This window comes from Crocodylus porosus, unplaced genomic scaffold (assembly GCF_001723895.1).
Source record: "Crocodylus porosus isolate Cpor-Errol unplaced genomic scaffold, CroPor_comp1, whole genome shotgun sequence".
NCBI lineage: Eukaryota > Metazoa > Chordata > Crocodylia > Crocodylidae > Crocodylus > Crocodylus porosus.
The window spans coordinates 7,817,848-7,840,998 of NW_017728950.1; the positions used below are offsets into that span (position 1 = coordinate 7,817,848).

The following is a 23,151-nucleotide window of genomic DNA, read 5'->3' on the forward strand; positions in this document are numbered from 1 at the left end:
ATGTTTCTGGCCTTCATTTTTGTTGTGAAAAAACCTTGAAAATGCGGGCCCTAAAATCTCCAACACCAGAAGGCAAATAAAAGGAACACTATTTTTAAAATAAAATTCATGGTTTTTAAGCTGCTTTAATTATATGTTTATTATAAAATAGAGGTAAAACACTGTTTTCGGTAAAGCTAAGAAGGCCCAAATATAAGTGATGTGAGATCACTCTACACTATCACCTACTTCCCATAAGGTGAATTTCAAAGCTCCCTCTTGCTTCAGTGAGGATTGGGCTCTTAGTTTAGGTATTGATACAATAAGTTCTTTAGTACCTATAGGTCAACACACATATTATAGCTGGGCCTGGACCAGAATTTAATTAAACTGGCATTTTGTTCAAGAATACAATCTCAATGGCTTAAAGATTTTAAAAAAAAATCTTATATAAACAGTGTAGTTATTTAAAAAAAAAAAAAAGCAATCACTGGAAAGCCAGGGAATTCAAGAATGAGTAAAAGTAATTTAAACCAAATTTTTGTAAAATATAAAATATGTAGTCAAAGTACACCAAACCAGATGCTTTTGAGATTTATATTAGGGGACAGAGCAGTGAAACTGCAATGAAAATGAAGTTTGCTTTAAGAAAGTAGATCCATATATAGAATGTAACTATCAGCAGTGCAGAAGGCAGTGTGCAGAGCAATTGAAAGCCAACAAAGGTGTGTTTTAGAATTTGATGTACAAGTTGCAGCAGTGATTAATCATAGGTAATGAAACCTTAATAAATGAAGTTAAGTGACACTAGAGTCAGATACAACAATTTAATCCTCAGGGCGATCAAACAGTGTGGCATGGTCAGAGAAACTACATTTTGTTATGCAAAAGACTCATTTATCACCACAGGGAAATTAGCTTTACTGCTAAAAAGAGAAGTAAAACCAGAATGAAAAAAGGTGCTACAGAATTGAAATGGCTGGTAGAGCATGGAGTGAGGCTTAGAGGCATGCTGCTTTTTGGCTAGGGTATATAGTGCTGGCAATTCTCCAAAGAAAACCAGTGTGGCACAGGAAATATGTTGGTGATCCTCTGTGCATCACTTTGAGTGAATACCAAACCAGTCTTAGTGACAACAGTGGGGTGCTGTCTGTTGCATATGGAATAAAAGTCAAAGTCCTGATTGTTTCAGATCATTAAAGAGTCTCTGGGAATTTTTGCAATACACAGGAAAGTTTTCCAAATTCCACATTGCACAATAAACTCAACTTTTGGTTTAAAACAGGGTTCTGCTTGACTTCCTCTCTTCAACTATATATTGTTAAACAGTTGCTATGTTCTTCCTTGATTTTTGCATAATAGCCTCATAAAAATTCCTTTCCCCAGGCTCCAATGAAAATAAAATTTTCACTTTAATAGCCAGCAGGTAAAAATGAACATTTCACTGCAATCTAATGAATTAAGACTGTACTCTAAATGTGGACACAGAAAAGTTTCTAAACTTGAGGTGTCATGTTAACATTTTTTTGAAGATAAGAAATGAAAATTGTTCATATTTTACATCTACCGAGTGTATAAATGCAGTAGACATGTATACATCTGCTTTCAGTGTGGAAAAAAAAAATGTGTTTATAGTTCCTCTAAGATAACTGACCCAATTTGCAATGATATGAAGTATTCTGTGGGTTAAATATAATTGTCAAACTATGCTATTCACAGATATAATTACTTATTGAAGCTAGTGCCAACAAAATAGTTGCATGTTTCTTTCTATGCATGCATAATTCCTTTTAGCACTGATGAGCATTACATTAGGATAAAATATGCCATCATTTGTTAGAAAAACTGGAGTCTAGTTTGCTAATAAGCTAGTTTTTCTTTTTAAGTATACCAAGTAGAAATTTGGTTTACATGTACTAATTTCCTTCTTTCTATTAATAAAGTCTTAAAAAATCAGTGTGGAATTGCTCTGAAGGAACAATGCGGGAGGCAGTCATAGTACTCAATCGATGCAGGTCACATTTATCTTCAACAGATAATCCTAAAGTTATAGAAGTTAGAAGTTGAACAGAGATATAAGATCATTATTTGCTTAGGAATGACTGTTCCTTTGAGTGTGCATTCATTATTTTGTCTAGTCTAGTTTTAATTGTGCCAAGAAATGGGTTCAGCCAGTTCTTTGGCAGATTTTTTTACAGCAACTTGTGTCTTGTTTTTTAGATTACTCAGCCTAAATTTTCATTTTCCTCAATCTGAGTGCATTATTCCTGGGTATTATATTAAAAACAAAGAACAGACATAAATTTACCCCAGTCAGATTAGTTGCAGACCTTTATCAGGACCTCGCCTTGTAACCACATAGCCAACATCTTTTACTTTTGCATCAATTTCTTTACTCTGGCAATTATGGTTAGTGTACAAGAATAACCTCCTGTTCCCAGGCTTCCTTAAGCATTACTGTTTCCTTTTCCTGATTCTGATGTTCACATTATTATTTACTATTGATATTATAGTAGTATTTACATTGCATCCATTGCAAGTAAAATGAGAAATATCAGGTGGATGTAATAAATGAAGAACATGACAACAACGGGATGATTACTGTCATTTTACCTCCTTGGAAACTCCTTCCAGCTAAGTAAATTCTTCCGTAATTTATATTCTAAGCTTCTTCCTCATTTATGAGCAAAGGTCTTCTTCTCTAAATACTTCAGATTAGGTGCTTTGCGGGTAAAATGTTTTAGCTTTGTCTTATGGTAGGAGTACTGATGCTTGGCAACACTCACTACCTCTTTGGAAGTGTGCCAGCCAGCTACTTTTCCTATATATATTTACATATTTTTATAACAGTGTAAAACAGCCATCGTATTTACTTCTATTTGCATCTTCCTTGATAAGAAACCTTCATGGTTGTAGAGCTGGTGGCACAATAGGTAACTTTTGCAGTCAGTCAACTTTGTTCACAGTTTTCATTTCCCTCAGCATTCTCAGATATAGAATCCTGTAGTTCAAGTAATAATGAATATTTTGGCCATAACCCTCTGCTCTCATCCATATTGTGCATTCACTGTCTTAGCAGATAAGCCACATTTGTACAGCTACTACCACTTAACCACACATTCTTCACAATAGTAGACTGTTTCTTATTTGAGTTGACTATGTAAGATGCCGTTGATGATAGTTTGGTCCTTTGTGTGCTGGTTAATGAGGAGGGCAGGTTAAGGGACATCTTGTTGACTCCACAGATTACATTTGGCATTCTTAGCACACATTATATATCTATGACATGTACTATGGTGCCTTTTTCTCTCTCATATTCCCTCTAATATTTTTCCCTGTAAAAACACCCTATAATGTTGAGTACTATCTTATGCCATGATGAGCTACACAGAAATGAGAATACTTGTGTATTAAAGTGCAGCTAAATTTGAGTAAGGGTTCCGGCATTTTATTTCTTTGTGCTTTAACTATCTTCATGACATGTAAAAAAGTGAAAAATAACCCCTTGTCTCCAGGAGTGAGTCCTTGCTCTCTCACCTCCCATTCACAGTGCTGCAGACACTTTTGCAGCTGCCTTTTGGTTAAATGTGAGGCTTTTGAGTGTCCACTAGCTGCAGGAGGAAACAGAAAGTGTTGTTAAACTGTTACATCTATGGACAGAAATATCTAAATTCAGAAAAGCAGCAGGCTTATGATGCTGCGTGAATAATGTTTTTTGAATTTTAATAGGGGTGCAGCCCACCCTGCCCTGCACAGATCTGGGGGCATATGCCCTCCCCCCACACACCCCCATGCCCTGCTGGGGTGCACGCAGCAGTGAGAGCTGCCTCCCCACAATTCCCGGACAAGCCACGACTCTGTCCCAGACCCTGCCCTGCCCCAGCAGGGCAGCATCTACCCAAGACCCTGCTACACTCCCTCCTTCTCTGCTGCGGCCTTGATCTGCTCCCTCATGCCCCTCCCCCTCCCCTTTCACCATAACAAACTTACCAGCTGCACGCAGCTCCAAGCTGCCAGGCTGTGCTCCTCACTGCACACATGCATAGGCATTTATCGGCCAAATTATTGGCCACATTCAGCCAATTTTCGACACAGTAAATTTTTTTTATATTGGTGCTGATCTGATATTGGACCGATGTCTCAGTGCACCTCTAAATTGTAAACGAAATCCCACAAGAGCATTTCACAGAAGATTGGTTACAAGAAACTTCCTGTTTCAAATACTGTTTGCTGTAAACTTATATATTTAATCATATAGGAAACCTAGCCAAAACATAATTTTTAGGGACTTATGACCTGGCAAGAATATAAAATGACAAGGATATGACTCTACATCAGGACAATTATTCAAAATTATTGGCTTTCTGCAAAGAGCTGCAGGGGTGGCACAATGAGGGAGAAAGTCCTATGGAATAGTTCCCTCCCTCTTGTTTTTCTAATCAACTGGCGATTGGTCCATCTTCCTCTTTGTGATGGTATAACCTTTACTATGTATCTAAGCCAGAATTGGGTTAAGAGAGATCACCTGAGCTTAGCCTAAATGAGGAGACCATTTTTAAATGGGAAAGAGAGAATTTTTTCTGCCTAACACCCGTCCCCTTTCTGTTTAAGGACAGCATATTGTTTGGCAGCCATAATAACTGCAGCCATAAGAACTTCTATAATATCTAATGTCGTTTCTGAAGTTGGATACCCAAGGAGAAATCAAGTTAGGGTATAACTGCATAGCCCAAAAATTCACGTTCTCTGGAGGGTCTGAAGGCTGCTCGTTGCCTCTTGTAGGGCAACTAATCTTTTCTTCTCAACTCCTCAAAGATGCTTTGTGATAAAATTATACAGCTTAAAATGAAACAATATATTTTCCTGCAACCCTGCAAAAAGGCCAATAAGATAGCAAGATATAGTGTTGTATTTGTATATTAGTAGGGACAGGTTACATATCTCTATTTAGTTCTTTTTTGGTTAATTTTTTTTTAAATTCTTTTCTTAGTTAAATTGAGATAACTTGAATGCCAAACTCAAGCTGCTGTGCTATTTTGGATTTTACTCAAACCGGTCAAAGTGAATGGGAGAATCTCTCCTTCAGTTTATTTTAAAGCCCATTCCTTACATACAACCTATATACATAATCATCTTTATCTAAAGAAGAAAGCAATGCAGTGACTAAATTAACGCAGCGGAAGACAGCTAGCACTTTTCTAATACCTTTGTAGGTAACTTGTAGCCATCTTCACTGCAAGGGCCTTTAAAGGTGTTAAAAACAAATCAACCTGAATATTGATTAGGATGTAGTTACTAAAACTTTGAAATGGAGCTGCATGCGGACTAAGAAATAACAGTAATTGAGAACATGCAATGCTGATACAGTTATGTTAATTTTATATGTTGACAGTTGAAATTTCCAGCCGAAAGCATGAAAGTATTGTCCTGGTTTTTATTTAATTTTAAGACTTTTATTGATTCTGTAACAATAATATGTGGTACTATCAAACTGAGTAAATTAAACTACAGTAATTTTCCATACATCATGCTGAATCTGTGCTGGTTTTATTAAAAAAAAAAAAAAGAATGTTCAAAGGGCCCTGAAATTATATATATTAATTTTACTTTATGTGTAAAGTGGCAGCCAAGTAACATGCATAAATGTTTGGCTTTTCCTCAGAAACTGCAAGGATTATTACCTAGGTGTCTGACCAGGCCATGTGAAATCAATTTAGGTTTCCATGTTGAACTGGTTTTTGGTGAACCAGACTGGTAGGATTTGTTTACTTGGGTAAATACTCCTCAAACCTGTGTTTTACTTCCCAGTTCATATAAACTCAGAAGTTCCACATGAATCTCAAGCAATTACCTGTGAATCAGGCTAGCTTTGTAACTTATAACGTATTTGGTGCTGCATGGGATCCAGAAAAAAATAAAAAGAGCCTTTATTTGATGGCAGCAGCACAAAAAGAACATTTCCCAGTACTCCAGCTGCTAGAAATAGGCATGCTGCTTGCTCCACCATCAAGAATATGACAATGTTAGTATATAGCAGCAAGAAAATAACTAGTAGAGTCTGTTGGCAGGGCAGTCCAAGGAAGGCCCATTCTATTCACTTTTAACCAGGTTACTACAAAGCGTTCATTTCCCTGGTCACCATGGTGTGAGAGTGCCTTTCTGAACAGAATTAAGCAGCATAACTCCATACCTGCCACATATTGTTTATTCTCTAATCTTCTCTCCAGGGAGGGAAGCATGTGTTGATAGTTGACTGGTTTGTGTGTTTAGGGTTTTTTTTCTTTCTGTGTTTCCTTCATTTAAATATACCTTGTTGCTCCAATCATAAATTGAAGCTGCATAAAAGTTGACCCCAAAGTTTCAGTTTCTAGTGTAGGAAAAATAGCTTTTTTCCCTGACTATAAGTATGTAAATACTCCTACAACCTTTGTTTCCAAGTAACGCAGGAGCATCACGCTTCTCTCTCAAACCAGAACTAGAGAAAATGGTAGTGAGTCATTATTTTCTTTTGAAACATGGAAGGAGAGAGTGGAACATGGCCTCCACCTTCTCCACATTTTACTGCTGGGTGGTTGGAACACTTTCCAAGTAAGTGAGAAACCTGGGTCCTACACCCTGCTCAGACTGAGGGGTTTCAAACCTGTATCTCTTTGTCTTGCAGAAGAGTGCCCTAACCAGCAGACCATGCTAATTTTATTGGGTGACTCCCCACGCTTCCTGATGAAGCTGTGACCATGCAGCAAAGAATTCAGGGTTCTCTGGAACAGAGAGAAAATATGAGTGAGCCAAAGAAATAACAAGACTGTGGTCTAGTGGTCAGTGCACGGGAGATCCCAACTGTTGTTTTGGCTTCCTAGCCTGTTTGTGTGTTTTATCTAGCGACATTTCAAAGTAAAATGCAGAAGCAACGGCACCATTGCCATTTCCTTCCCCTTCTCTGGCCGTGTTTAAAAAGAAAGCAGCATCCATAACTATGTTTTGTGAGAGGCCTTACCCTGTGATAGTTATACTCTAAGAATGCCCAGCAAATTGAACTCCCTCCCCTTCTCACCTGCAAGGATTTAGATGGAGGAACATCTAATTTTGGGATCCAAACAGGCCTATGCCACTGGGAAGTAGGTGGACTCTGTAGATAAAATATACATCCTAGTAAGTACTCTTGAATACTGTTGGAACACTTGCTTCTATTGTGAGAAAGTAGTCAAGGGTGTCCCAGAAATGCAGCCCCCATTTCATGAGTTAGTACTTCAAGAATAAAAAACATTCACAAGCCACAAATTAACACCTCGGAGTGCTCTCTGTCCCAGCCAAAAGCAGCAGTGCCATTTGCACTGAGCCCTAATTAGCTGTCTCATTCAAATAACAAAAATTCCAGCTAGCCAGATTATAATGGGCTTCTTTAAAATAGGAAGTAAATAGCTTTGTATGTCAGCAGCACTGATGGGAGAACATATTGCATAAACTTTGTGACACTAAGTAGTAATTGCTTAGGCATTCACTATTTTAGTGTTCAACAAAGGTCCAAGAATTTTCTCTTGTTAACTTCCTTTAGCAGTAAACGATGTCTAAAATTATACTGTGTGCGCTTTAAAGAGCGAATTTAAGTAAGGTTATATGCAATGCAGTGGTTTGCAACTTGTGGTCTGCAGACTATGTCTAAGGGGTCTGCAAAAGATAATTATAATCAATCAAGAGTATGTGACTATCCACATTTATAATTCAGAGGGGTCTGCACCTCCATTCAAAGTTTTTTTTAGGGGTCCACAAGTGAAAAAAAGTTGAAAATCACTGATATAATGTAGGCATATGTGTACATAGAATGACATTTGCTATGCTGAATATTAAGTAGCCCTATTATTTTTACAAAGAAAGTGTCTGTGGACATTAATACAAAAAATGTTTGGACAGCTAAAGCAAAGCTGTAATTAACACCCATTATCTTTACTGGAAAAATGTTGGCTTCTTTAAAACATTTTAGTCCCTTGACTTTTATAAATGTTACCCTATGGAGGATAGATGAGAGTTCCGTTCATTGATTGTCACCCCCCATGTGAGGAGTTGAAGTGGGAACAATCTAGATCAGATGGTATCTTCAGCTGGTAGTTTCATAATGAAACTTACGTATCCTGTATGTTGGGTTGTTGAGATTGTTATGCTTTTGGGGGGAGAGAGGGCTTATGTTATCTATAGCAGTTGACATATTCCTTTGATGAAGATATAAATAAAAATATTTATGACAAAACAAAGCCAACTACACATGGGAGGGAAGGAAAGAATATCCTAAACATAATAAAGCACATGACCAAAAACCTGAGATTTGATTATGAACTAGTAAAATCAGGAACTGGCAGATCTGATATTCCTTTCAGATAACTTCCAGCACCAGTCTAAGTAGTATCCTTGCCTACTGTGATTTTCACATTGGAGTTCAAAAATAATATATGCCTTCCATACTTCTCATACTTTACAAGTATAGAAAGGCACTTGGAGGTATATGTAGCTTGAAATCTGTAGTCAAACTACTTAAATGATTCTTGTTGCCCTGTTCATCACTCCATCTGTTTTAGTCCCCTGGGGTGGGTTTGATTTTCATCTTTTTAATCAGTGATTTAAGGTGGAAGAAGCCAGATTCTTTCATGGAACCTCCTTTATTAGGAGGTCTCAGAGTATTGTTGGTTGCCCTGTTCATTTCAGTTGACCTACTTCCTGAGGGTGGAGGGTTTCTCCCCCTCTACAGTTGTATATATTTGTATATTTCTTGTACATTTGTATTAGCTCTAGTTTAGTTTAGTTTCCCTCATTCCTCTGACAAATCAGGACCTCAGTTTTTGTCAGCATGGAATGTGTTTGATGCTGTCTAGCTTTCTCTATGTTCCTATGCTTCTATTATTTTATGTAGCTGATTATTTGACTTTCTCTTAATTTTTAATGGTTTGTGTTTAGTTTACTTTAATGGCAATACACACAGGGGTTTGATGCCTTCTGATAAGCATCTTACAACCAGATCAAAGAAATTTATGAGCAGAAGTTATTCTTGGAAATTTATTAGCACTAATGGAACTAAAATCCCCTGAGGGTGATTGGGACGATGAGTATCTTCTCCAATTTCAAAGATTTGTTCTAGGTAAAACAATTGTCCTTTTAGAGACTTGTTTTCAAGAAATTAAATCTTGCTCGTCAACACTTTAGAATGATAATAGTAAAGCATATTCTTTAATCTGACCCAAAACTCTTTGTAACAAGTGAAAAATCTATAGTATACATATATTTTACTTATACTTTTTTGTATACTTCAACCTATTATAAATTAAATTACATAAATAGCAAGATGCATGTGTTTTATATGGTTTAAACCCCAAATAAAATGAAAATTTACCATATTTTTCTTATTTATCTTCAAGGCCCTTTATTTTATCCTTAGGTGTTTTGGTTTTTTTCATGCCGCATGTCATTTTCTGTAGTATAGTTTGCATGTTATAGTAGTAAAGAATATAACCAAAATGTAACCAGCTAAAGTGGGTAGGAAATATACTGTTGAAATATTCCAGTGCTGTAAAGCTCATGAAGATATCAGCTTTTAAATATTTATTATCCAAAATGTGTCAGCTAAGTGCATTATATCAGGGTGTCAGGGTGACTTCACATATTCACTGTTAGGGATGTTGCATATATCACTGCACTGTCCAAAGAGTGCATTTGCTTTTCAACCTTTTAGTCTCAAGGCACCCCTTGGCAGGGATGGATTAACCCTGTAGTGGGCCCTAAGCAAACAAACTTATAGGCCCCCAGCTAAAGAAAAAAAATGTATATTACTTTTTTGGCTCAATAATTATAATATGTAAAATAAGCACAACTGGGCCTCTTCTTCACTTAGGGCCCTGCAGATGCCCTGCCCCTTGGTAGGCTGAGGGCATCCCTCAGAAAATGCAAGAGCTTTATTTTGGAGACCGTAAAGCAGGCCTGGAACAGGTAAAAGCCTGGAGGTCTGAAGTTCTGTGAAAGGCACTAGAATGCATCAGAACATCTGTTCAAAAGCATCCTGAGATAGATGCAGTCAGTACAAACTGTTACTGTAGATAAAAGCATGGTTATGACGAAACCTGAAACAATACCTTTTGTGTAGGGTATGATCTACTTCAATAGGAAAGCATGTAGAATGATAGAACCAAAACTAGGTACTGTACTATGCAGGGGCAGATCCAGGGGGCACAGTGGTGCAGTTGTACTCCCTCTTTGATTCCTTCTCCACTCAAACTTTAAAACCAACTGCCTGGGAAGGGCACCAGCATTTCTGTTCAGACAGCGCTGAATGAATCAATTGACTTCATGGCTCATTATCCCTGATTCTTGCCCATCTTTCTCCCCTCCACAGGTGTTAACAACCCTCTATGCTTTTTAAGGTCTTGATGTTCCGCTATTCAATCTAGCCTTCTTCATTTTTGCTGTCTGTTAGCCATTCCTATTTTAGTTCATAGTCCTGCAGGCTGTTGTTAGGTCAAACTAAAAACTTTGATTTGGGTGTAGTAATATTAACTCAGGTAAAAAAAAAAATGACTGACAGCAAAGTATCAGAGATACTGTACTGTCAGAATGCTTGAAAATACTAAATTTTGCTTTATGAATCTGAAAAAAACATGAACATTTAACTGTAACGACTATAGAACCATTGAAACAATCTTTTTTTGACTATTTGGACTTTTTTTGCCTAATTTGTTGTATGTTTGAAACTTAATATATAATCTAGCAAATTAGTACACTTTCCAGTAAGTTATATTTATTTTTCCTTTGATCTAAACTGAATAATATAGTGCTAAACCCTTGACATATTAGTAAAGCTTGTAGGTTCTCTTTAACTGGAGAAAAATGTGATGTATATGTAATAATACACCACACCATTTCCACTCCCTCCTTTCAAAACTGTAAATCCGCCCATGGTTCAATAGATATAAAGACTAATTATAATAAGCAGCTAGTCATATACAGTGATACATACTTGATGTAAGAACTTCTAACGTATAAAAAGAGTAGAGTAGACCTGCACTTTAGGTTTGTGTTTAACCCTGCACTATCCATGTTGGCCAGTCTGATCATCTGGTTTATAGTATGAATAAAAGGTACACTAAGTTTTTAAACCACTGAAGCTGCTGTGTGCTTATTTAAACCATGTTGTAGTGAGACAAGGCCAGTTGTGGGAAGCAATAACAGTTTTTACTTGTTTTTTTTGTTTGTTTGTTTGTTTTTTGACTACTGAAAAATAGAGTAGCTCTGTTGCGAAGAACTCAGAGAGGCCATAACAGATCTGAATATCCTGACACTGTGGCTTCCTATTTGTAGTCTCTGGGTTTATCTGGTGAATCATAGGTAGGTGTTTACGTGCCGTAAAATGGTAATATTGCATGGTACCCTGCAGCACCTTTAAAAGGATGTCATGGAACTCCAGGCTACTGTAGCACCATGGTTGAGAATCACTGGATTAAGGGTAAACCCCCATGGTCTTCTTCAGGCGTAGACAGAATCAACTGTGCAAATAGTTACTTTGTATGAAATTGTTTGTTGTTGCTTTGTTTCTCCTTTTATCCTACCCTTAAATCTGCTGCACATTCTAACTGTGGGTCTTTTTTCATTTATTTTCATTATAACTTTCTCTCATACTTAATGCCAGAAAACCTGCATTTTTAGAATTTTAAGAACAGAAATGGCTAGGCTACAGGAAGTTCAGAAGTACCAGAACATGTCAGCACTGGTTGTGACCAAAAATGGCAGGAAAGTTTAAAGAGAAGAGTGTCATTCATAAACCACAAGCCTTCTGTTTCAGACCATGCAGGGTAATAAATACTGTGATATGTGGAGCTGTGCTTTATGGGGCTGTATGAGCCCATGCATTTCAAGTATACTACCTTTCTTGGGACTAGGTTTTTGCTGGGGGAAGATAAGAAGATTTACATAACCATTAATCTACTGGCTTCACTCCAATCGCCCATGTCTATGCTGAATCCTGTTGTGCTTGGCCTGCAGATGTTTCTCCACAGCTTCCCTAGAATCTTTCTTCTTTGACTGTGAAACCACACTGGTTCTGTTTCAAGGGACCTCACCAGCACAGAAGCAGAATTTGCCACACTAACTTGCAGCTGCTTCATTTCACAGCCAGTTTCTGCGTACTGAACATGACACCCTCTCATTAGTGGGGCTGCAGTTTGTAAATTAATGTGTGAAATAATTTTTTTTCAGTGAGCATAAAATCTCTCAGGTACGCAGCATGGAGAGAATCAGCCCTACTCCATTGCTCAATATTTCACATTTGGCCTGAAAATGAGTATTATAAAAATTAACTAATAGTACACGGGTGGCCACAAGCGGCATGGACACCACAAGTGGCATAGGTGCCACAAGTGGTGTAGGCACTTTGTGTGTGCCATGTGGCTGATTGGGGAAGGGGCAGGCAGTACAGTGGCAAACAACAGGGACCAGAAAAGAGAGCAGGAGGTTGGTCAGGGAGCACAAGGCAGGGAGCAGAAAGAGCAGCAGGTTGGATAGGAGAAGGGGATCAGAGTGGCACTTGGGGACAATGTGGGGTTTATTTGTGGCATGCCTTCTAAAAATGTTGGCCCCTACTGCAGTTGTAAATATATTCTTTGAAAAGTCTAAGAAATCAGAATAGGAATTTAATGCAAGTGACTCCTGAAACCAGAGCTGTTCCAATAATATAAAAAGACATGTTTGGTCAAGTGCAATACTAAGTCTTTGTTCCATCCCAGTGGGACAAATCTAGAAGTATCCTTTTATCTCTGTGACATTAAATAGTTTTCTGTAGATGTTGCAGCCCAGGGTGTTCCAGAGATGGTATTTTTTAACCTGGGCTGCTGTAAGCCCCGGCATAGCGTGGGCCTGAAGTAATATAATAGGTTTATCTACCTTATCCTATGGTATCCAGTTGTTATTTATAAATAAGATACAGCCTCCCTGTACCACTTGTTTTTTACCTGCCACAACTTTGATATTGTTTGTTGTTAAGGAAGTGGAGAATCCTCAGACCAGTAACAGCCTAACAAATAGCCTTGAGAATGCAGTCAGGCTAGTCCCCCTACCCAAGGGTTTTATTCACCCTCACTGATACAGTGCTCCCTTTTTAAGGGCTTGCTCTCACAGGTTTCTGAGGGCTTATCAGGGCTTCAGCCTAGGCCCCCTTTTTTCTCTCTGGCTGCACTCTGCCTTGTTGCACCAATTAAGACTTTATCTTCTAGGGTACAGGCCTGGGCTTGATGGCAACCCATCCCCTTGGGACTCTGTCTCAGCATGCTACTTTCTGCCGCTCAGCTTGGGAATGTCTCCTGGCCCCTATAGCAGGGAGCACAACCCTTCACCCCTGTTTGTGGCCTCTTCTTCCCCCGCAGCTATGATTTGGTCAACCAGTCACAAATCCAAACTCAACAAAAAACACAAGCCATCTGCTTCAGAAGAAAAGAAGTAGGGTCTCAAACAGGTTTATCTCAAATCGGTTTCTGCCATTTTGAAACTGGTTATGTGCACTGAACTTACGTTCTGTTATAGGTTTAAACCATTTTCTGATCACTTAAACCAATTTATGTGTAACTTTCGTCCCTCACCTCTGTGGCTCCAGGCTGGGCTGAAATCCCCCAGCCTAATCTCCTTCTGGCCACATGACTGGGTCTGCTGCGCCCAGTGACCAGGTGCAGCCAGTTGCTCATTAGCCAGTTGCATGGGCCTTACAAAACCTGGTCTGCCTGCCCTGCTAGTATTAACTGCTTACCTTTTCAGGCTTCACTAGTAACAGGGGCAGGAGGTTCCCTGTTACAGTGACAAAATGATAAATGGTTTGAAAGGCAAGCTGTATGAGGAGAGGTTGAAGGAAATAAGTTCAATTTATGGAAAACGAGCTTAAGAGGGGACATGATAGCAGTCTTCAAATATCTGAAGGGCTGCCTTGAAAGAGAGAGAGAATGCTTTTTCTTTCTAGCTGCATGAAGTAGGATGTGGACCAGTAGCTTGAAGTTGCAGCAGATAAGCTTAGACTGGAGATCAGGAACAACTTCATAGTTAGAACAGTGACGCACTGGAATAGACTATATAGCAGGGGTGGGCAATTATTTCGGGCGGAGGGCCACTTATTCAGTTTTGGCAAGCTGTTGAGGACAGCATGGGTAGCCCCGCGCCCCCCCCGACAGGTATAGCACAGATAGCTATAGACCAGTATAGCACAGATATAAATATAGCCCCCTGGTCACCATCTTGGGATCATTGTCCCAGGGCTGGCACCAGTGGGGCCCAGATGGGGCGCAGGCTGGCAGGGGTCTGTGGAGCCAGGCTGGGCTGCACCAGCAGGGAGAAAGGGGACCTGGCTCGGTTCCATAGAGCCCCTGCTGGCAGGGACCCCTGTACCCCTGCTGCCTTGCTCTGGGCTCTGCTAGCGCTGGCCCTGTGACACGGGTGCAGGCCCTGTGCTCCCACACCCACTCACTCTTAGTGCCCCCCAGCCCTCTGGTACAGGAGGTGGGGCTGCGAGTGGCTGCAGTGCAGGGCACCGGCCACAGGGCGGATGAGGGGTTATTTTTCTCTGGGCTCAGCTTCTCCCCAGGCTCTTCCCTGACCCTCCTGCCCCCTATACCCCTTACCTGAGGTTCCCACACTGCTTGGGTCCCAAGCCAGAAGCCCCTGCTGCTGCAGGAGCCTACCAGGCTTCCTCTGGGTCCTACTGCCCCTGGTTCCTGTCATTTTTGACAGGAACCAAAGATAGCTTAATATCAATTTTCTAAAATTTTTAGGGGCCCCACAGGCCAGATAGAATGGCCTTGCAGGCCACATCCAGTCTGTGGACCATATTTTGCCCGCCACTGCTATATAGGGAAGTTGTGGTATCTCCATCACGGGACATCTTCAGGAAGAGATTAGATGAGCATTGGTCAGGGAAGATAGATTAACTTTATCTGTGCTATACTATGGATATTGTTTGTACTTCTGGCCTTTGCTGGTTGCTTCACAGGGCTGGGAAGACATTTTTTTCTTTCCTGTTGCTACCTGTGCCAGAGGCATTTTTTGCCTTTCTGTGGTTGCAGCCAAGACTGTGGTGTGCTAGTGCTCCTGCTGGGACTAAAACCCAGAAGTTCTTGGCTGAAACCCAGAAGAATCTTGCCCCTTTGCTTAAGGTCAGACTTATTACTACAGTTGGGGTCAGGAAGGAATTTTACTCTGTCAGGTCAAGTTGGTATAGACTATGAGGGGTTTTGCCTTCCTGTGTGGACTGGGGTGTGGCCATCTTCCTTGAATCTCTGAAACATGTTTTAACAATTCTTGCAGCAGTAGGACATTGGCCACCATTGCTTTACCTGTGGCAAGTTCGGGCATTATGCTTTGTGGTTGGATGACAGGGTTGCCCATGTAGTTTTAGTAATAGGTTAGACAAGGTTTTGCTTGGGATGATTTGAATAGGGATGATCCTGCCTCAGGTGGGGGCGCGGTGGGGGGGGGCGCTAGATGACCTCCAGAGGGTCCCTTCCAGCCCTGCTTTTCTAAGATTCCATGATGATTTCTGTATCAGCATACTACTGTTGACTTCAGTGGAGCTGTACTTGTCTATAATAATTAAAGATCTGGTCTATTACGTTTTCTGTCAAGAAAACAATGGCTGCCTGCTTACTGAAATACTGTATTGAGTTAAATACTGTAAATGAACTGATTAAACAACAGGAACAAATTTCAGTGCTCAGTTACACTGATGCAACCCCTGTTGACCCTAATACAAGTGTGCCTAAGGGCAGGTTTTGGCAGGTAGGAGGCTGGGGAGGATTAAGGAAAGAAGAATTACATTGGCCTCCAGCTTTTTGTGCCAATTAAGCCATTAGCAGATTACATATCTAGAAAAGTTTGGGAGCTGCTGTGAGTTGTGTCAGAGCATGGAGCAGAATGCTGTCATGCCTCAGAATTTGGAATTGTTAAAAATGGTAAAAATCAAGTACAGAAATGAACAGTAGATCTAGGCTTTGTAGTTTCCTTCCCCAGAAATGGGGGGAGAGAAGGGAAGGTAATAGGATTCCTGAGTTAATGGTTTATAGAGCCCTTGTGCAGCCTTTTTGTGAAGTATGATATATAGACATAGGAGACTAATTTTTTTTATTAAAATAAAGACATGAACTGAAGACAAATATCCAGTCTTTATTATTAGATGTACTCTTGGGAGATATCGAATTTTGTTCTCTGCTCCATTTTTGCCTGTACTGTGCTTTCATATTCTCACAACATAAATTAAATTGAAATAATTGAAACATATTTGTTGAACTAGACACTAATTGTAGCATCATTAAAATGTTAAAGATTTTCATACAGAAAAAGAATCTGGAAGGGAGTGTGTGTGTGTGTGTGTGTGTGTGTGTGTATACACACAAACTTTTAACAATCAGTATGCTGAGATGGATTCTCCAGTCGTGCACCAGTTTTATGTTAGTGCAACCCACTGAAATCTGTAGACTTGCACCAGCATAACACTGGACAGGAGAATGAGACCACTGCCTCTTTTTTTCTTTTTATTCTCATTTACAGAATGGGAAAAAAATTATTAGCTGGCAGCTCAAGATATTAAAAATGGTATTGGAGCAAGTAAAAGCATCTTAGTTCCTGAGAGTCAGGACGAGGAAATAGGCTGATGGATTGTTAGATGAAATGGGCTGCTATTAAGAGGAACAGGTAGCTAGTGTAGTTGCAAAGAAAACTCCTTTGCCACAGTGTGGGGCGTGAGAAGAGGCTGAAATTAACCTGCATCAGGGATTGCATGTAAATACTTTCATGTTCACAGTCCCTGAAAATACATGTGCGTGTGGAATAATACCTGTCCCATATGTCAAGATATACTGTTGTTGATAAAAATAGCTGTTCTCATTTTCTTGAAAGTCTGAGGGTTTTTTACAATGATCTTAACACAAGAACAAGTGGGAACAGTGAATAAATTAGGCTGGGAATTTGGAGGAGGTTTGTAACCTTCAAGTGTTCTGGAACAGCCTTCCAATAGCAGTAGTGGGTTCTGGGGAGCCTTATCTGCTTTTAAGACAAAACTGGTGAATTGAATTGTATGGCATGTTTGCCAGGGATAGCAAGGAACTAGACTTGCCACAGGAGATCCCTTCTGCATTAAGCCCACACATGTGAAATATAATTAGCAAAGCACAGTCTTGAGCTTGATGCAGATGTTTTGTAAGAGACTAGAAACAAGTCATATGCATGGACATAATCATAAGGAGTACTTAGCAGTACCAGTAGGCAGCAGTAGTGGAGGAGAAGTATTTGGTATGACCCAAAGTATGTTGTATACTAGATGGTATATTATAGTTTTTTTAATATAAATTTGAAATAAATGGTCTAGTCTGAAATAAATAGGATAATAATGAGTAAGAACAAATGCAAAGTACAGAACTTAAGAAAAGCACAATGAAAACCATAAATACAAAATGGGTAACATAGCCAGACTGAAGACAGTACTGCAAAGGGTACTGAAAAAAAGAACCTGGGAGTTAAATTGGATCACAAAGGGCACATCTACATGTGCACCTCATGGCGCAGTTGTTACTGTGCCATTATTTAGGACTTGCTTTAGGAAGTTCTAAATGACGGCGTAGTAACAACTGTCTACATGTGACACATACTGCGCCATCCTGGTGGCTCATAGTTATGTTTAGCAGCTATGTCACAATAGTGGTGCACTATAGCAAGGTAGTTCATCTCTACAGCATCATAGCATCAGTGTCATGGTCTGTGCCAACTAGTGCTACATGACCATAGTGACAAGCTATGTCACCGTAGCATCATGTGTAGATTCACCCATAGTGAATGAGTCACTAGTGTAATATTGTCACAATTAAAAACATACTGAGGTGTACTTGCAGGAAGGTTGTATTCAAGTTGCTGGAAGTGATTCTTTTATCATATTCAGCATTGGTGAATCCTCACCTAGAGTGTTGTCTCCAGTTTTGGGTACTGCGCTTCAAGAAAGATGTAGAAAAATTGGGAAAAAGTCTAAAGGAGAGCAATAAAATGTGATTATGGGTCCAGAAATTGTAACATATGAGAAAGGTTGAAAGAAATATGTAGCCTAGAAAAGAGAAGCCTGAGTTAGGGATTTGGTAGCAAAAGGATTGAAGGGGACAATTAATTGTAATTTATTCATAAAGAACTAGACAAAAAGTAATAGGTTTAAGTTTAAAAAATGGGAAACTTAGGTTGGATATTAAGAACATTCTAGCTGCAAGGGTAGTTAAGCACTGGAACACATTACCTGGAGAGGTTGCACAATTCCCTTCATTGGAAGATTTTAAATACAAGCTAGATAAACATTTGCTTTAATGGTTTGAGCAGAAGTTTGGACTAGATGCCCTCCTGTGATGCTTTTGAGTCATACTTTCTGTGATTCTATTTTTATATTTATTTTCTCATTCGCAGTCTCAGATTGGGTCAGCAATAGCATTTTCTTTTCTACTAAGGCAAACCTATGTTTATAAGACCAAGACATAGGGGAAAAATAAGATACAAGAGAGAAGCCGTAGGTAACTAAGAGTGCAAGCAGAATACAGAGAAATGCCTTTAGATTGTCATAACAGTGGTAATGTTGTACGGCCTTGAGAGGAGACCACAGCTGGAAAATTGGCACAACCATATTTTTTGTCAGACTGATAAAACTAAATCTGAAATCTCACCTGCTTGTGAATGGTCAGGAATCTTCCTATTTCCAAATGACATTTGGCATTTTCAGAAGTGCCTGAGTGATTTAGGAACATAAGTTTTACCAGAATTCTATCCCACCTGCTTTTCTTGTCCAGAAAATAGTAATCTTGTGTTCTAGTGATTTCTGTAGTTAATTATTGTTTCTTAGAAGTATTGTGACAAAACAGTTAGCACCCTGTTGTATTCCCATGGAAGGCAAAGTCTCCTTTTGCCTTAAATTAGACAGGTTATTTTTTGTCTTTGTCTTAACAAGGCAAATGGGGGTAACACATGATGGAGAAAATAGTATTACAATGAAGAATTTGATTTTAGTTTCAGTCTTTGAATGAGTATAAGAAGCATAAAGGAGGCTGCATCCTTTAGACCTTGCAGGGGTCGTTCGTTTGATCCCAGCATTCTTTTCTGCCCATGGCAGGGGGTCAGACTTCATGATCTGGTCAGTTTCCTTCCAACCCTACCACCTATGAAACTATGAAACTGTAAAATGGGATTTTAAACCAATTTTCCTACCACCTTGACAGTACCTCTTTGCCTACTGCAGTAGACATGATTTAATTCTTTAGTCCCTATTTATTTTCTTTCAAATGACGCTTATTTTCTTCTTCCTTTCAGATACCAAACACTAGTGGTTAATCAGGAGAAGAAAACATGACCAACAACCCAGCAAACATCGCTAACCACCTGCCATACTTTTTTGGCAATATTACACGTGAAGAAGCAGAAGAATATCTGATGCACGAACGGCTGAGTGAGGGACTATATCTACTGCGCCAAAGTCGAAACTATCTTGGTGGTTTTGCTTTGTCCTTGGTACATGAAAGGAGGGTTCATCATTACACAATTGAGAGGGAATTGAGTGGTTCATATGCCATTGCAGGAGGGAAGTCCCATGCAAGTCCTGCTGAACTCATTCACTATCATGCAGAAGAAGAGGATGGCTTGGTCTGTCTTCTTAGAAAACCTTGCAACCGGCCACCAGGTGTTGAGCCCAAAACTGGACCATTTGAAGATCTAAAAGAGAACCTCATCAGAGAATATGTTAAACAAACTTGGAACCTGCAGGTAAACACAGACCTGTGTTTGTAATTAAGAATCTTCTCTCCGAATCAGTGATTATGTTGTATGACTTCCAGCTGTTGCTATTGCTGTGTGGTAGTGTTGTTTGTGATAACCCTTATGTAATTGCTTGTGTTTCATAAGCCATTATTTTTAATAGGTTTTAATAAACTGGACATACATGTATTTCTTCTAGAACTTTCACAAGGTTTATAATTATTTTAAAATGCCACCAGGCCAAATCCCTTACTAGATTAGGCTATGTTATATCACACCTCTCCACATCAATACAACTTAAAAACATACCAAACAAGGAGTACAGGTAGCAGTTAAATATACAAAGTGTGTATGCATGTGAGTGCACTGGTGTATGTGCACACTGTTTTTTGTTTAACGTCCCTTTCTGGTCTTCTTTGTTTGCCTGGTGTTTAGTTAGATTATATATAACTTATAACTTTTCTTCCTACATGTCGGTGAAGCATTTATCACACTCTTTTGTCCCATATAAGTTATATAGTGGGAGGGCACAGTTATGGGAAAAACTGGATAGGATAGGATAGAATGGCTTAGGGTCAGGGCTTCTGGAACTGAAGGCTAATTCAGAGCATCTTTGGCTGCCTTGACTGCATTCCATCCACCATTACCCATTTCCTAAGCTATCCTAGCTCCTTATATGCTGTTTTGTCACCTTATTGACAGGTTCCTAAAAAATGCAAATGCTTAGCTTAACATACATAGCCAACAAAAACAAAGAAACTCATAGGTTGTTCTTGAATCATGCTATACTTGCAAATGTACCTGATTTGTAAGTGTTGTAACTTGTGATTGATATGGACACCTTCTAGAGAAGTGATACTGTTATTTTTTTAATGGTTTCCAAAAAAAGACTTTTTTTCTTTATGATATAGTCCCTAAATTGTCATCAAGAGTCTGGTATGTAAGTGAGCTCACTACTGTTGCTCTGTGGGCTTATATGACTCAGAATTGCAATGCACATACAGTTAAATAAGTTACATTATAGAATACTTCAATTAGATTATTGTTATGTAATTAATTTATATTGTGGTCTCATTTATAGGTGATTATTATTTTCCTCTGTTACTGGTTATCTTTACTGTCCATTTTCTACCCTAGAAATATAGGTAAATCCTCAATTTACATCTACCTTAAAAGTAAAAAATTATGTAGCACTAAATTTATTTAATCTCAAACTCTAATTGTTCATAGGATCTGGATGTTCACCAACATTTCAACAAGACGCATTACATGATTCTAGCACTGTATAAAAATTATGTGATTGTAATTTTCATTGCACATGGCAGAATGTAGTTTAACTCACCCCTTTTTCCACTGTCCAGGGTCATGCCTTGGAACAAGCTATTATTAGTCAAAAGCCACAGCTGGAGAAGCTGATTGCCACTACTGCCCATGAGAAGATGCCATGGTTCCATGGGAAGATCTCTCGAGAAGAATCAGAGCAGCGCATCCGTATAGGAACAAAAACTAATGGAAAATTTCTGTGAGTACTTTCTTCTTCAGTATGGCTAGTTACCAATGCTGTTGCCCAACAGTTTGCTTAACTGAAATTTGAATGAGACTTTGAGCAAAGATTTGGGTCATTCACTGTGAGAAATCCCAATACAAGGTAACATCCATTACCGTAAGCATTTCAATCTAAGCAAAAGTCTTCAAGACCAGTGAAAATACGTAGTGAAAGCAAGGGTCATATTGTATTTAAGTAAGCATTAAGGTTAATTCTTTGTGAAGCAAAATAGAAGTTCAGGGTGTCAAGAAAAAGCCACTCAGCCTTATATTTGAGTGAGGGTATCAAAACAGTGAAAAGAACACTGATAAACAGCCTATGTTGGCAACTTTTAATATCCATAATTGTTATTTTTCAAAAAATCAATAACAACAGTATATTTTGCAATTTAGCAGCAACAAGAATCTAACCAAATACTCTTAATTTCTCTGTCTAGTTCTATTTTGTTTCTGTTTATCCATTTTCTCAACACCTTCACTGGAATAACTGAGTATCAGCAGGATGTTCAGGGTGGCGGTTAATCAAGGCCAGTTTGCATTCAAGTCATAGCATGTAGAAACCTAGTTTTCTCCTACATTTTTTACAGATCGAAGCTTACCTTTACAGATAAGATTAAGAAAATTACCATCAAGCTTTTCATACACTAAAATTGTATTTAAATTCCATTGTTTCTATCTTTATCCATGATACTTTTTTAATCATAGTTTACCATCTGCATCTGTGTAGAAAAGTAAGGGCGCATTGTCTGCCTACCTGCTCTCCTGCATGAGCTGTATATATGACAGAGAATAGAATCCATTGATTTCTACAGGGCTGCTACTGCCCCTCTAACAAACAGAGCAGGGACTAAAGGGTGATTTGGCTCTGCCCCAAAACTTGCCAGCCACTTCAGTTTAGTCAGTGCAAGAGAGGAAGTCACGGGTTACTGGTACAAGCCAGAAGTATGTTGCTTTCATACTGGGGGCAGGGACTATAGTGACAGAGCCTCCTCTGGTTTGTTCCTGGTCCAGTACAACTACTATACACCTGGGTCAGGACAGATTACAAAGTGACAGCTTAGTCCTGGGTCACTTTCCCGTGTTCCTGTAATCATTTACTCAATGTGTGTTTTACACTGTAGAAGTTGAAAAATAGAACACTTTTTTGATTAGAGAACTGAAACAGAAACACCACAACTGCTGTGATACAAAGAAATAAGGCTTCAGCTTACACAACACATGTTCTATAAATTCTCTTTACTCAACAACAGTTTATTTCACTGTGTATGGTATGAGTCTACCATACTGGTACAAACTAAGTACTAAGCATATTCTTGTTACTTTTGAATATGTCTGCTCTAGGACAGACCACATAATTTTTTACTTTCTGGTTGAGACAAGCAAGTCTGACAGCTATTGAAATGTAGGATTTTTTTAGCTTTCCAGTGGGTGTTCCTAGTTTTTAGGATTTACTTCCTCTGTGCATTAGGGCAGACAACTTGGCATCTCTAGCCGTTTGCTTTGCGGCTATTGTTTTGTTTCCTAAAAAACTGTATATGCCTCATAGAAATGGCTTCCAAAACTGAAGATGCCTCAGGGGGACTCACTTGTTGTGACAGAAATCTCAAGTCAGGTTGAGGTCAGATAAAAAGGAAATGAAGGAATGCTAAATTTGGATAGAGACAAGCTGTTTCAAGGGTGTTCAGTGGCTTTGCCAGCCACCCTAGATCAACTTCTGTCATCTGACTTTTTAGTGTAGCTGTGGGAGCTCGATGCCGAATTATATAGGACTGAATTAAGCACAGGCTCAGACCTGTTCAATTTAAAATTTTTATTGTTTCACAAAGTCATAAACTAAAGGAGGTCTGTTGG

General features: G+C 39.1%; 1 protein-coding gene across 5 annotated transcripts in view; it reads left to right on the forward strand.

Moving 5' to 3' along the window:
* Positions 1 to 23,151, forward strand: part of SYK (spleen associated tyrosine kinase) — an 87,788-nt gene that overhangs the window by 13,946 nt on the left and 50,691 nt on the right. For all 5 annotated transcript variants that reach the window (XM_019555248.1, XM_019555244.1, XM_019555247.1 and 2 more), the window contains exons 2-3: positions 19,315 to 19,764; positions 21,117 to 21,277. In XM_019555248.1, coding sequence (XP_019410793.1) covers positions 19,351 to 19,764; positions 21,117 to 21,277 — 575 coding nt within the window. In that variant the 5' untranslated portion in view covers positions 19,315 to 19,350. The remainder of the gene's footprint in view (positions 1 to 19,314; positions 19,765 to 21,116; positions 21,278 to 23,151) is intronic.